Source organism: Cydia pomonella, chromosome 14 (genome assembly GCF_033807575.1).
Source record: "Cydia pomonella isolate Wapato2018A chromosome 14, ilCydPomo1, whole genome shotgun sequence".
Taxonomy (NCBI): domain Eukaryota; kingdom Metazoa; phylum Arthropoda; class Insecta; order Lepidoptera; family Tortricidae; genus Cydia; species Cydia pomonella.
In genome coordinates this window covers 16,317,819-16,334,373 of record NC_084716.1, presented here as the reverse complement: position 1 = coordinate 16,334,373, position 16,555 = coordinate 16,317,819, and the positions used below count along the sequence as shown (strand labels likewise).

Here is a 16,555-nt window from a genome sequence, read left to right as displayed (position 1 = left end):
CTTCACACCTAAGTTTAATTACATAATTTAGTACATACAAAACTAAAAATAAATGTAATGTATGTAAATTTGTAACCCCCACCTTACAGAAAACCGCAGCCAAATAACACTAGACCCTTCTCATAGTGTTGTGTTCCTACCGGTGAGTAAGGTTGCCAGAGCTCAACGAGGGTACGGAGGGTCGGCAACGCACATATAACTCCTCTAGAGTAGCAGGTGTCCATAGGCTACGGAGACTGCATACCATTAGGCGGGCCGCATGCTTGTTTGCTACCGACGTAGTAGGTATTAAAAAATATTGAAATTTTATATGTCTTCGGATCAATTCTACGAATAAATTAATTAGAAATCCAAATATATTATTTCTAATTAATTCATCAAATCAACCATTACTTTCAACGACGTAAATATTTTATTATAGAAAACACAAAATAGTACATTACGATACAAGTGCGAAAAATAGGAAATTCGAAACGAGTGGCGATAAATTAAAACACGACAGAAGGGAGTGTTTTAAATCGACACGAGTTGCGAATTACCTATTCGCACATGTATCGTACAACGTTTTACAGTACATATGGCCCTTTAAATGTTCGACACAGTAACGTAATATGCTACTTCTCGCACTAGTGCTATAAAGTAGCCCCATATGTACTGTAAATATGTTTCCAGGCTTGGCACCCGAGCTGTGGTACTACTGGCAGATGTACCCGTACATATTCGGCGAGTTCACATGCCGTCTCACCAACTTCCTTAGAGCCACGTAAGTTATCGGTCGAGCGAAGTGAAGAGATTACTTTCATTTTACCCTTTAACTAATTTCTTTAAAGTAATAATTTAAAAATTTGCAAGCAAGTACGATCAAGGTTTTTTTTAATTAATTTAAAGCGAGAATTATTTTTTCCTTCTGCTGTCATTTCCGAGATACGAGACGGCAATATATTTGCCATTGTCGGACAATTAATGTCATTCATAAAGTACCCATGTTCATAGTGCGACTGGAACTTTATAGGGAAATTTAAATATTTTATATAATAAGTTATTTTTTGTTTAAAAACATAAGTTTGATGTTTGAAGTATGTGAATTATGATTATCAAAATCAAGCGTAATCAATTTTATTCGTATATATTTTTGTTCAAGTATAATATCAAAATATCTAAGATAATGCCAAAGAATTAACATTTTACAAGAGCTTGAATTACTTTTATCCGCTCTCCTTTTTTTTTGCAGATCGGTAGGAGTATACTCTCCAATGCGAACTAAAATTTATATCATCTAACATTGCGTATATTTAAAAAAAATGTCGGAGTTGCCTGACAGCATATATCTTACCCACTAAAGAGTTAAACAACAAATCAACTAAGGGCACATGTATTAAATAAAAACAAATACCGCTTGCAATGTATCCAAATGTAATTTTTCATATACTAACTTCGAAACGAAAATATCTCACAAAAATTAGAAATATTAAGCGTTTTCGAATTGCCCGATCTGGTATCTGATATCGGATACAAACCACAAAGGAGCATAAAGGAAGACTCATGCTAGACCGGGCCCGAGCCGAGGCGTCTGTCACGTCATTTTCTATGACGTATGGAAGGTAGGGGCAAGGAACAGAATCTCCATATACCAAAAAGTGTCCCACAAAAAACCATAAATAGGTGGCTCTACAATACCTAGAATACTCGAGAAAAAAAATCTAATCATGAACAGCGCAGTTTACTCCGTCAATAACGCGTAGGTTCTTAATAGCTACTCTAGCGCTACTCTGGAGTGATTTGGAACTATTTATAGCTGACAGCTGGACACTTTTGCAACAATTCTGCCTAAGGAGGTTCTGTTCCTTGCCTCTACCTTCCATACTGTAACGGCTGATCGGTCATCACGTAGTTCTTTCCATAGAAAACTAAGTGCCGGAAGCTATGGCCCGGCCCCGGCCCGGTCTAGCGTGAGTTATCCTTAAAAGTGCCTTTGTATATTTATTTATTATTTTTTGCTGTCCAAGAGAAAGCGTTAATACGATAACAAAAGAACTTGATGCCAAAGGGGATTCCCTAGCAACTGTCTGGTCACATCGGATCGGGCGATGTAGAACGCTCTGGGTTAGATATTATACATGTTGTTTATTTAGTCACATGCAATAATTTATGGCTGTTTCATACATTTTGACTGTCTGACCTTGACATTTTCTATGAAAGAGTTTTTTTTTCGCGATTAGGGGTTGGCCCCATAGTAAAAGTTGCTCAGTATGACCTATATATTCAATTCAGCCCGTAAATTATTGCTTTCACGGACTTTATACGAAAAATTAATTAACATTTATCACTTCCTTCTTCCTGAAATGCCACCATCATGAACTTTCCGGCTAGCGTCGGACCAAGTTAACTCTGCATGCCATCTGCAACAAAATGTAGCAATATCATCATTAATACCAACTTTCTATGAAAATATGACGTTTATAATGTGACTCCCACACTTTTTTCTATTTAGGTCGGTGAAATGTTAGCTTAGGCGGACTCAATCGAACTGGGGGGCTAGACAAGATGACAATCGTACATCGCCAAATGCCAAACGAAAAAAAATACGGGATGATAGATGCTACGAAAAATCACGTGACTATTTCCATACATTATTTGACATTCGATTGGCGTTTTATATCAACGATTGTTACATTGGCTAGGCCCCCTGACAGTCTATCTATTTGAGGCCAATCTGCCGCCGTGTGATGAGGTATGATATATACGAAGCGGAGTGATGCGTGGCTATTCTGTACGAAATATAATTGGATGGATCAACTTTTTAGTGTCACTCGTTGACATGGTTTCGGTTTTTTTTTGTCCCTGCGACACTCTTGAAATCCTGATTTTATAGTATTTAACTGTATCAAACATTAATTTTGTGGCAGTTTTATGTTATTTCTATAACAGGCCATCCAGTGAGCATGTTAGTAAATCATCATACAACATCTCTTCGTATAAACTGTACCAGTATTGTCCCTTGGACAACGGAACAAGATAACAACACAAAAAAAGTTGATTAGCCCAATTATTTATTCTGACGAATACTCGGATCAGATGATTTTTTTGCAGAGGCACCTGGGCTTCAGCGCTCACTGTAGTCGCGTTCTCCATAGAACGTTACACCGCGATCTGCCATCACTCTCCCTCACGTTCGCGGGACCGTAGGCGAGTTGCGATGGCGATACTCGCTATTTGGACCGTCAGCGTCGCGACAGCTCTGCCAGGGGTGCATGTGCACCATGTTGTGACGAACCCTGTTGTGGTGTATCCTGGTAGGTAATATCCCTACTAACATAATACATTAAAACAAAAATATTACTTTGCTAATCCGCGAAACAATAACACGCTAGTCAATCAGTGCTAAAAACCGACATACGAAAAAAAAATGTATTTTATGGAATAATAAAATTATAATAACGGCACATAGAATGTATAGCAAATTAAGCAAATTTTGTAGAACAGTTAAAAAAACATGTTGTTTTTTGTTACCCTATTTCTAAGAACTTTTTGATCCACCCTCGTACAAGATGTAGGCAGTAGTCTTGAATTCCGGTTCAAACAAATCAGTTTCTCGGAAACACGAAATGTGAATTAAATAGGTTATGGACGAAACGTTTTTATTAGTATCTACAAATAAATAGCGTACTTAAATAAGTAGTTTTTCGGTGAAGGAAAATATTGCGAACAAACCAGATTAATCCCAACCCACGTTGTTTGGAAAGGTCGATTGTAAACCTCTTTTAGGCTCTTCTTTTCTTCTTTTAAATAAGCTCTTTTAACGAGAGGCGGCGAAAACTTATAATAGCTAGGAAATTATTGGAACATAATTTTTCCATTGGCGTCTAAGATAGATGGGTAGGTTAGTTAGTAGGTATTTCTCGATTCAATAATATGTTTCGATTGGTTTAAAATATACACCTGCTAAACTTCGTGAAATAGTAAATACCTACTCAATTAGCTTTTCGTTTATTTATACTAAGTATACTAGGGACATTCTCAAGATTTACGAGTATACCAGCGTCGAAACTCCTTCAAATCATACTAAATGTATGAAAAGTTTGACGGAGTTGAGGCCGACCGCAGTCATATCATTTGAGAATCAACCAATACATTGTACTGTATTCTTCGAATTTCAAATATCTGTAGGATAGAGGTCAAGGCACATCGGATAGATTTTGAAAAATTACTTTCTTATCTTATCTTGAAAATGACTTCTTTAAACTTCTTTTTCTATTATTTTCAGGCACAGGAAAGGTCCCATTACTCACGCAGCTGTGCCGCGTCCCTGAAGACGACCAGTACAAATATTACAACCACCTATACGCCGCCACTTGCGTGCTGTTCTTCTTTATACCTATGGCTGTGCTGATATTAGTGTATATTAAAATTGCAGTGTTTATAAGGTAAACAATAAAGCATGTCTGACACTTCGTTTTCTATGATGGGTGTCGACGAACCGAAGTGTCGGAAGCGTCTGCCTGGACCCGGATCGTTCTAGCGTGAGTCATCCATTAAGATGATACTGGACGACCACTTCTCCACGCAAACGTTGCTCACCCAGCTGTGCCGCATTCCTTAAGACGATCAGTACAAATATTACAACCACTTGTACCCGACCACTTCTTACATAGGTACTGCTATTCGCTATGTGCACGGCTGCCACGCAACCTAGCGTCCGCAAGTCTAGGGGAAAACGTCAATTCACTACATCTAATAAAACTACTCCAAAACTAAAAACTACTGAACGGATTTTCATACGACTGTCATCAATCAATAGAGTGATTCTTGAGGAAGGTTTAGGTGTATAACTTGTTAAGGTTTTGTGTAAATTGGTTGAAATATAACTAGTCTGAAATAATCACGCTGGCTAGGAGCTTTAATCAAAAACGCTGCCTAATCCGTTTGAGCTATAACAACACAATGTATGGTGGGGTTGTCTCTCTTTCATGGGTCTACAAAAAAGTCCGCGTTGTTGAATGTCTATCTTTTAAGGATAACTTACTATACCCATTCTTAACTTCTAGGAAAAGTTCACATGATATGTGGCATTTGCATAGCTACTTACACGGATACAGTATTTATAATTATCAAATTATATACGTTAGTTATATTAAGCATTTCATACAGATTACAATGGTCCCTTATACCATATAATTTAAATTAATATTTCAGGAGAAATTGTAAATTAAATTTTCATTTCGAGCCATATAACTTGTACGAAATGATAATTCGCAGTTAGTTCTATTTTTTACCGCCTTATGCTCTGGGATCGCTTTTCTTACCCCCACCATGCACATCGCACGTAACCAACAACGTGTTTGTTGCTTTCAGATCGCACAGACAACTGGCGAGAAATAACGGCATCAGAAATAACTGCTCGGAGGATAATAAAATCTTCAAAGTATTAGGTAAAAGTTTACACACTAGTAGTTTTTACATTATTATACAAAGTGTATTTTTATATATATTCTATGGGTAGTTAGTATAGGCATATTTATTAACTTTCAAATGTTTAGTAAAAATTAAGGCGTTTATTTTCTTAATTCTTTAATTCAGCATACAACCTCGTTTTATTCAAAATGGCGTACTTACCGACGCGTGTACTAGAAGTATGCAATATAACATACATCACGATCAAATAGAATTAAAAAAAAAATGCCTCTGTTAGATAAATAAGACAAAAAAAAATTTAATTCATTTCATGGCACTGAAAGCTACGCCTCGATTAAATTTGCAATTTAAATACACGTGGAAATAAGCTCCTCACATAATTTTTTAATGACAGACAACCTCCTTATATTTGTTTTATTATACTTTTTTCTCGCAATTGTATTAATTTAAATAAACACCTTGTGATATACGAGAATACATAAAATTTCCCCTATCCCTAGTGCCCCGCCGGGCACAGATGGGGATAGGCGCTACATACAAATCATTCCCATCTGTGCCCGCCTCTTGTATGGCGGTGGTCACGTGAGGCGGGCACCGATGGGAGTACATCCATATTATGAATAAATTTTATAAAGTGGCCATGTAATTTTGCGGCTGGGTTAACGTGCGCAAGTGTCATTTGTACTTGTCTCGTGATCAGCGCTCGTACGTAATGACATTTGCGCACTTGCAGTAACATGTACAATTTCTGAAAAGGATATACGGAGTCGGCAAATAAGAGTGAAACACTTTGTTTTTAAATTTTAATTAAATTAGGTGCAAAAGTTACTAAATATTTTTTCATAAATATATTATTCAGGGTTGGCAAATGTATACGGAAGATAATTTCTGCCAAATGCCAAATGTGTATGTGTTAGTGTTGTTAAACACGTTGTTTGCTCGATTAATTTCGAGAAAAAGTGACAGTGATTGGCACCATAATTTCCCAAATTTTGCAGCTCATGACTTATTTCTGTGGTGCTATCTAAAATTACGTCTATGAAATTATGGTAACAAGCTGATGACATTTAGACAGTTAAAACTGACTAATAGACACAAATTTACTAAGATAACCCCGAAAATGCCTGCTGTTAGAACATGTACATTACATGTATTTGCCAACCTTTAATTATATATTTTTAAATCAAGAGTTAAATTTAAAAACATAATGTATACTTCTTATTTGCCCATACTGTAAGTATGTAATAATTTTCTTTTTTTTTTCCAGTGGCAGTGGTGCTTGCTTTCTTCATGTGTGGCGCCCCGTACCACTACCAACGGCTAACCACAATATACAGTGACTCGGTACAGCCTGATATCTCCAACAAGCCGTGTACTTCCAAATACGAATTAATTTGTCATTTGCAAGTTGTTTTCAAAAATAATTTTATCCCAAAACTTTCTGATATATTTCATTCGAAAGTTCTGGCAAGTTAATACTAGAATTTGGAATGAGATTTGTTACATAATCATGACAAAAAAAGTTTTGATAACATTCCTAGTCCTCTCGAAACTTACTACAACGATTTAACATAGGCGATATATAATATCACTGATATAAACTTTCACGATTTTTACATATTATTAAATTATAGAACAGGACTTAATCGCGTAAGTGCGAGTAGTTCGAAAAACTCGCGCGGCTAGTAGATGTTGATGTCAACTTTATCCAGTCTTCTCCGAGACCACGGGGTCAACGCCGTCCTCAAAACGTCGGAGGTAAATGTAGAACTTAATACCAATGTTAAGACCTTAATACAATAAGATATATATTGCGTGCTGGATCTCGGCAGATTGTGATGAACTTTTGTAAATAGGTACTAACACCTTTTGTACTCACTTTCATGCAATAAAAAAATATTAATAATGAATTATAATGATTAATAACTCAAAATATGTTATAAATATAGGCGTTCCAAAATTCAAGCGCTTACCTAGTGACAAATTGTACAAATTGCCTTTAGTCGCACCTGGGCAAGCGACAAATGTGCACATGCTAAACAGCTCCCACCCACCGAAAGAGAAAGAGACACCGAATATGACTAACATTAATGGAATGCGAAAATTAATAAAACATAACAGACTTCTTCGTAAGTATAGAAATATATATGGAAGTACTTTTTGTGCTCCTTATGTATGACTATAACCTAATTTTTCTATAGTTATATAATATTGTACCTTTACGCGATTAAGTCCAGTTCTATAATTTATATATTATCGTTTAGCAATAAGATTGCCCGTTGTAACCTTTGTTCTGTGTATTAACCTAGTCTATTTATATCAGCTGTTGTTTTGAGGTGTGCAATAAGGAGTAAGGTAAGGTGGGACAGACGAACATAGTTTATTTTGCTCGGGGCAAGACAAACAGTATGTCTACAAGTGTTTGACAAGTGTGTGACAAGTGTTTGCCTTGCCCCGGTGATAGTCTTACCCCAACTTATCTTATTGTATTGTGAACAGGATGAGTACCCGGAGTATCACAGGAAAATGTTCGTGCTAACGGCGCTGTTTTACTATTTGTCGGCCACAATCAATCCCATTCTCTACAATGCCATGAGTAAGAGGTAAGCCTACATACACATAAAGTTTATGTTGTTATTTTTTAACAATTCCATAATGTTTCACCCTGTTTTTAATTTTTACTTCCAGCTTTTTTGCTCTAGCAGGCGCAAAGCGAGGCCTTAACTCTTTTTTTAGGGTTCCGTAGCCAATTAGCAAAAACGGAACCCTTATGGATTCGTCATGTCTGTCTGTCTGTCCGTCCGTATGTCACAGCCACTTTTTTCCGATACTATAAGAACTATACTGTTGAAGCTTGGTAAGTAGATGTATTATGTAACTCAAAAAAAAAAAATTCCTCAAACCCATACGTGTGGGGTATATCAAAAATGATAGTGAAATTTCTAATATCATTTTTTTTTTAAACTGAATAGTTTGCGCGAGAGACACTTCCAAAGTGGTAAAATGTGTGTGTGTGTGTGTGTGTGTGTGTGTGTGTGTGTGTGTGTGTGTGTGTGTGTCCCTGTAACTTCTAAAACAACAGAATGATAAAACTAAAAAAAATATATGATGTACATTACCATGCAAACTTCCACCGAAAATTGGTTTGAACGAGATTTAGTAAGTAGTTTTTTTTGAATACGTCATAAATGGTACGGAACCCTTCATGGGCGAGGACGAATCGCCTGATGGTAAGAATTACCGCCGCCCATCGACACCTCCAACTACAGAGGAAATGAAAGAATGGAGGTGGAGAAGCGTTGTAAATGCTTCTTGAAGGTTCGAGAACCACGATTTTTTTTTAATTTGTCAAGAAAAGAATTAAAACATATGCAGACTACGGAGTATAATTTTAATAGGCGTTGCCGTAAGACTAGTTTTACTCACTCACTGCTAATGTACGCTCGTAGCGCTAGCTGGGTGTTTTTTTCATTTGTTGTCAATTTTTTTTGTCTGATTTTAATAGACTTTGGTAAGCCTAGGCGGAATGAATACGAAAAATCCAATATGGATTTAAAAAAAATGTAATTTTCCGTCGAGCGGCGAAAATGCCATAGGTTTTCGTAACTCAGAGGAAGGGAGGAAGGAAGGAGGAAGGAAGAGGAGGTTTTGGAAAATATTTATTGCGCTTATATTGTACAGAATATAGAACACTATCTAGCCACCAAATTTTATCAAAATCTGACGAAAATAGAAAATCGACAAAAACATTAAACGTATTTTCAAAACTGAAGTGATCCCATACGTGCTCCGTGAACAAAGTTTTGTACGAAGCACTAAAAATGGCCTACCCATAGCCAAAAAGGCCAAAATACTGCTACATAGATAATGGTTCGTGAATAGCGTTAAATGGGTTATTTGTGGGTATTATATTTATACAACGTCGATACCCACTAAAGTCGCCATCGTGCATCAGATATATCGGAGCAGCCAAGGTGTGTGTGTACCTGAAAAAAGCTGAGATGTTTCGATATTTTTGAGCATTTTCTCCGAAATCTCATGGCGACTGTACATTCTACTTAAGGATGACTCACGCTATACCGGGCTGGGCCCGGGCCGAGGCGTCCGACACGTCATTTTCTATGACGGCTGATCGGTGATCACGTGGTGCTTTCCATAGAAAACGAAGCACCAGAAACTTCGGCCCGGTCCCGGCCCGGCCCCGGCCCGGTCTAACATGAGTCATCCTTTAATCGGCCTTGGATTCAAAAACTGCCCTTAAATTTCCTTATTAATGTTTAACCGAAAAAAACAGAAACAAAGGACGCTGCGCCAGCCTCTTGTAAAATTCAAGAGAATTCAAATCGGTGAATCAGCAATTTATTTTATATTGAATAATTCACTGCGCAGATTCATTCGTCTCGGAACACTCCAGTATTTACTCGATTTTTATTATCTTTTACGAACTCTAAGAAGATGGAGAAATATCACAGGCTTATCTCATACCTACTTAAATACAATATTTTATTCACTTTTTCCTGTGCCGTCTATCCCGAGATGTTTATTATATTTGGTGCCCTGGGCCGCATCATATAATAAGCACAAATGCATTTTTTTTCGGTGTCTTCTGGAAGCGTGGGGCCTGCGCTGCTTTTTGCAGCCTGCCGTCCAGGGCCATGGCCCCCTTAGCCCTAGGGTAAATACGCCCCTGCGTCGATCTCTACATATGTGCACGGCAGCATAGTAGTTGTTTAAAATTTCGTATATGGGTGGTGGTCAAATATCGTACTCGAGAACCATACATAGAGCAGAAAAATCGTACCTACTCGAGAAAAACGCGAAAAGTTGACTAATAATTTGGTCAGGATCCTTATCAAACTCAGACGAAGGTTAACTAACTTTAGTTAACAATTATTTAGGAGTTGAAAGAATTTCGCATAAATAAGCTTGAGGTTCCAAATTAGGCACAATATGAGGTAAATTTTAGCTGCACGTGTGTAAATTATGAGTAATAATTGTGTGAGTTCGAATTGTTTCATTATTACACTAAGTGCCTTATAAAAATCTTCATGCTTACTTCTTAGGGGTTCTTTCTAATACCAATATAATGAAAATAATTGGTTCCAAAAACACCACCATATATGGCATATTCACCACAATAATGGTGTCAGTCCTCAACGTGCGTTTCTCCAGAAAATTCCTGCCTCGCACAAACTGTGGAATTCACTGACGCCTGCAATATTTTTCGGACCGATACGAGCTTCAAACCTTCAAGCAATCTTAAATATATTTTTATTTCTTAAATATATTTGTGTCTAATTATGAGCACAAAAGTATTATAATTTTCTTTTTGTCTGATTTTAATAGACTTTGGTAAGCCTAGGCGGAATGAATACGAAAAATCCAATATGGATTTAAAAAAAATGTAATTTGTCGAGCGGCGAAAATGCCATAGGTTTTCGTAACTCAGAGGAAGGGAGGAAGGAAGGAGGAAGGAAGAGGAGGTTTTGGAAAATATTTATTGCGCTTATATTGTACAGAATATAGAACACTATCTAGCCACCAAATTTTATCAAAATCTGACGAAAATAGAAAATCGACAAAAACATTAAACGTATTTTCAAAACTGAAGTGATCCCATACGTGCTCCGTGAACAAAGTTTTGTACGAAGCACTAAAAATGGCCTACCCATAGCCAAAAAGGCCAAAATACTGCTACATAGATAATGGTTCGTGAATAGCGTTAAATGGGTTATTTGTGGGTATTATATTTATACAACGTCGATACCCACTAAAGTCGCCATCGTGCATCAGATATATCGGAGCAGCCAAGGTGTGTGTGTACCTGAAAAAAGCTGAGATGTTTCGATATTTTTGAGCATTTTCTCCGAAATCTCATGGCGACTGTACATTCTACTTAAGGATGACTCACGCTATACCGGGCTGGGCCCGGGCCGAGGCGTCCGACACGTCATTTTCTATGACGGCTGATCGGTGATCACGTGGTGCTTTCCATAGAAAACGAAGCACCAGAAACTTCGGCCCGGTCCCGGCCCGGCCCCGGCCCGGTCTAACATGAGTCATCCTTTAATCGGCCTTGGATTCAAAAACTGCCCTTAAATTTCCTTATTAATGTTTAACCGAAAAAAACAGAAACAAAGGACGCTGCGCCAGCCTCTTGTAAAATTCAAGAGAATTCAAATCGGTGAATCAGCAATTTATTTTATATTGAATAATTCACTGCGCAGATTCATTCGTCTCGGAACACTCCAGTATTTACTCGATTTTTATTATCTTTTACGAACTCTAAGAAGATGGAGAAATATCACAGGCTTATCTCATACCTACTTAAATACAATATTTTATTCACTTTTTCCTGTGCCGTCTATCCCGAGATGTTTATTATATTTGGTGCCCTGGGCCGCATCATATAATAAGCACAAATGCATTTTTTTTCGGTGTCTTCTGGAAGCGTGGGGCCTGCGCTGCTTTTTGCAGCCTGCCGTCCAGGGCCATGGCCCCCTTAGCCCTAGGGTAAATACGCCCCTGCGTCGATCTCTACATATGTGCACGGCAGCATAGTAGTTGTTTAAAATTTCGTATATGGGTGGTGGTCAAATATCGTACTCGAGAACCATACATAGAGCAGAAAAATCGTACCTACTCGAGAAAAACGCGAAAAGTTGACTAATAATTTGGTCAGGATCCTTATCAAACTCAGACGAAGGTTAACTAACTTTAGTTAACAATTATTTAGGAGTTGAAAGAATTTCGCATAAATAAGCTTGAGGTTCCAAATTAGGCACAATATGAGGTAAATTTTAGCTGCACGTGTGTAAATTATGAGTAATAATTGTGTGAGTTCGAATTGTTTCATTATTACACTAAGTGCCTTATAAAAATCTTCATGCTTACTTCTTAGGGGTTCTTTCTAATACCAATATAATGAAAATAATTGGTTCCAAAAACACCACCATATATGGCATATTCACCACAATAATGGTGTCAGTCCTCAACGTGCGTTTCTCCAGAAAATTCCTGCCTCGCACAAACTGTGGAATTCACTGACGCCTGCAATATTTTTCGGACCGATACGAGCTTCAAACCTTCAAGCAATCTTAAATATATTTTTATTTCTTAAATATATTTGTGTCTAATTATGAGCACAAAAGTATTATAATTTTCTATGTATTCTCCGAGCGTCCTTAGTCTGGGTCCGGTCTGAGAACCAACGCCGGGCATGTCGGCCCGGCACATGCTGAGACTGGAACCCTTTGTCTAATACGAGTACAATCATAAACTCATTTGATCTGTATAAATTATTGTATTTTTTACAATTTTTTTCTTCTATTATGTAACTTTATTTTCCTGTGTTACACAGGCGCATACAGATGTGACAATAAACGATTCTTATTATTATTCTTAAAGGCATTTGCAACCCTTCTGGTGTTGCAGCTGTCCTTGGGCGACAGTAATTGCTTAACATCAGGCGGTTCGTCTCTTCGTTTGCCTCCTAGCTCATAAAAAAAAAACACTAAAATTACTACTAATGGAATGTCAACTTTTACCCATCTTTTACCTAACGTTTTATATTACAGGTATCGAAAAGCATTTAAGGAGGTCATTACCAGGACAAGAACACAACAAATTGTTCCAATGACTACACTAGCCAAGGGGACCAGCAAAAAATATACGACTACCGCAGATTCTTTTATCGCAGTAGCTACTAGATGTTGATGAAACATATCGGTTTTTTTTAGATTTTATAATATAGCAGAACTTAACTATACTTAGTCTAGTTTATGAATATGTGTACATTTTTTCACCTTAGGGGTCATTCATTCATTACATCACACGTTTAGGGCGAGAGTGGGAAGAAAATGTGACATGTTTTGACAAGAGGAAGGAGGCAGTCACAAAATTTGTGACGTTACTTTAACTTCATCAGTAAGAGCAGATTTTTTTTATTCGCTGTGCAGTCAAATAACGAGTTTAATTTTCTTTCCTAATCGGTTGTGTTATAATTACTAACTAACTACTATTTCTTTTGTTAAAAAATATTTTGATAAAATATTAATAGTACCTAATTCGATTCACTGATTTTGTTGACAAAAAAATGCCAAAAATATGATGTCACACCTGGTGTAATTTGGCAAAACTGACAAGAAGGGGCAGGTCAAAAATCTAGAAATTCGTTTCACGTTATTAATGAATGACCCCTTATTGCAATGGCCTTACGGTGAAGAAATATACATATACATGTATTTATGAACTCGATTGTACAACATCGCACCAAACTATTTCTAAGGCTATGATAAAAATAAACGACAGACAAAAATAAAAACGAGTAGGTTATGATAAATACTACATCTGTCCGTCAATACAACAATCTATAAACTTTAAGTTTGTTTATTTTGATTTTATGCTCGAAATATTGTTTTTAATATTATACAGTAAAATAGAACTTGTAATATAAAATATATTTGAAGGAGGTTCAGTTTCCTGTTATTTGAAGTCCACGTTCCCACTGAATAGTTTCCTAAAATGTTATGCGTGTCATGTCAAGGTCCTTTGATCTAAAATTAGTGTAATACGACTTTTCCAAAGTTAAGAGTAATTAGTAGTACTATACTATAAACTATAGGTAGAATAGATAATTACCTTGGTATAACATATTTGTAAATACGCGTCTTATTACAAAGTTTACAAATAGGTAGGTGCAGTCAAGTGTAAAAATATGAGTGCACACAAGTTGCTCAAATGTCTATATGTCGGCGAATTAAGAGCTATGGTTTTTGAGTAAATAAGTTACGTGCACTCATATGTTTACACTTAACTGGCTACTTCCCGGTTTTGAGCACAAACAAGCTTCATTGAACTGGATTTAAACTTATCGTAATTAACATTCCTATAGATTAATACACATATGTAGTTAGGTCCTTATCAATTACCTACATATATCTGAAAAATACATATCTACCTTGCTATATCCACTTTTGCCCAGGCGGTGGTTTCCAATTTGTGACCGCCGCCATACATAAGGGACAAATGAAAATGACTTATATGCGAAAATACCTAATCCCTTCTGTGCCCAATGGGAACAAATGGGAATACACCATATACTATAGGTACGTATAGGCTGATAGCGCTAAGGGTAAATGAGTTTTATCTAACAAAAAGATTGAAGACCAGATCCTGGTGTTTTTGGGTCATTATCACTAGCATATTCAATCTTGATGTTAAAAAAAGTCCCAATAGTTGAAATTTGTAGGTTCCAGTACGTCACGCGCAGACAAGTGAAAAAATTGTTCACACTTATTACTGGCGTAATAGAACGGACATTTTGGGACACCTTTTTTTAATGGTAGGAGATTGGAGAACGCTGTCGCTTCTGATTAGAATGAGAAAAGGATGAAAATTAATAACTATAATCTATAACGTTTTCGGCACTGTATTGTCAATATTATATGTAATATTTTCTAATATAACTTTTCTGTAATGACAGTTTGTGCCAAAATAAAGAGAAATAAAGCGAAAAAAAATTAGCCCAAGAATGCACATCAGGTTTTTAATTTTTAATTTAGAAATCGCCTAAATACGACTGCACAGGTTTGGCCGTCTTTGAAGCCAATACGAACGTACACTATCATAATCATAAATCATTTATTTCGTGGTAAAACTTAATTTACATACAGAAGTATATATATTACAAAAATGATAATAAGATTAAAACATATTGAAATAGTTTACCACGAAATGGGTTCGCCTCAGCTATACAAATACAAAATTTCTTTATTAACAAGGTAGAGTTGATTAGAGGCAGGGTTGACAAAAGTAGGTAATTAAAAATTTTATATACATTGCGGTTAGATTGGTTATGAAATTCCAGTTCGGGAGAAAACGGTTTCCACTAATTAAATCTTAACAAATCACTTTGATTTTGATGTCGATGATGTTTCAGCTAAATATATGTATTCTAGCTTAAGGTACCTATCGATTTTTAAAAAACCTATAAATCTAGTTTTTTCATTTTGTCAATAAAATACTATAAATCATGAAGAATGGATAATATATTCAGAAGTGAAAAAAACGTTTTCTCTTTTTGTATGGTAAATCACGTTGTATACTTCCCTCTTAAAGTAGCAAACTGAGCTCTTAAGAGCCAGTTACATCCACACTCCCGTTGTCAGGCCCGACGTCGGACAAGAGTCGTTTTCCGTTTCACGGAATATCAGCACATCTTTAATGTTCAAGTTCGGTTGTTTTATGTTCGGGTCTGATAGCAAATGTGGATGTAATTGACCCTTTATTCCTCTCATAGTCATCACCAGCTTAACTTACCCATACCCATTTTTATGAGAGGCCGTAAAGAGTCGTCTCAGCGGACGTATTGGAGCCTAAGCAAAGCAGAAATAAATCGTTATTTACCGGTATTTTACAAACCGGTTCCGACCCTTGTTTCAATCAGTAACAAAAACTCAACAGGGTATTTGCCCGTAATAATAAGGTGCCGTATGTTCAGAGAGCGGAGTTTTTGAAATATCGTACCGCATTTTTATATAACAATACAATTGCCAAAAATTTAATTAGGTACCTAGCAATCTTGAAGATTTTCTCTAGGAACTTCAGTGATTCGAATCCTGACGTTTTGACTTTTGCTCGATAGAAAACGGACATAGGTTTATAACGCACTTTAAAAAATTGCAACAATTTATATACAAAAGCTAAAAATATGAAATGAGCAATTTTTATTTTTGAGGGAACTCAGCGATTACTTACTTCTTTTTTAAAACTTACAACAAATTAAAATTAAAAAAAACATGATATCCGCGAACATCCATCTCGCTCACTCTTACGCTGAGTGAGAGTGAGAGAAGAACACGAATCTACGGAGCCTTAAACAGGCCACTCAGCACAGATAAGAAAAGAACTTGAGAAAACTTTTTTTTGGTATCTATAAGGTAAGCTACCTATTTGAACTGTAAATGTAAGGTGAACGAAAATAATTAAAAAATAAAACATCATGTTTGGCTTTGGAAGCAAATTATATTAAAAAATAACATATCATTGTTTCATAAAATACAATTTGAACTCAATAAACTTTTAAACTCTTTAATTATACCAGTAATTCTTTACTTATTACAAAGAAAAATACAAGGATCCT

At 36.4% G+C, this 16,555-nt stretch overlaps 1 protein-coding gene across 1 annotated transcript; it reads left to right on the top strand.

The window, feature by feature from the left end:
* The first annotated feature begins 427 nt into the window (after positions 1–427).
* Positions 428–13,888, top strand: LOC133525074 (neuropeptides capa receptor-like). Its single transcript, XM_061861303.1, has 7 exons — positions 428–763; positions 3,091–3,293; positions 4,265–4,424; positions 5,353–5,429; positions 6,680–6,756; positions 7,912–8,015; positions 12,990–13,888. The coding sequence occupies exons 1-7, from the start codon at positions 663–665 to the stop codon at positions 13,126–13,128; spliced, it is 861 nt and encodes a 286-aa protein (XP_061717287.1). The 5' UTR covers positions 428–662; the 3' UTR covers positions 13,129–13,888.
* Positions 13,889–16,555: the final 2,667 nt, after the last annotated feature.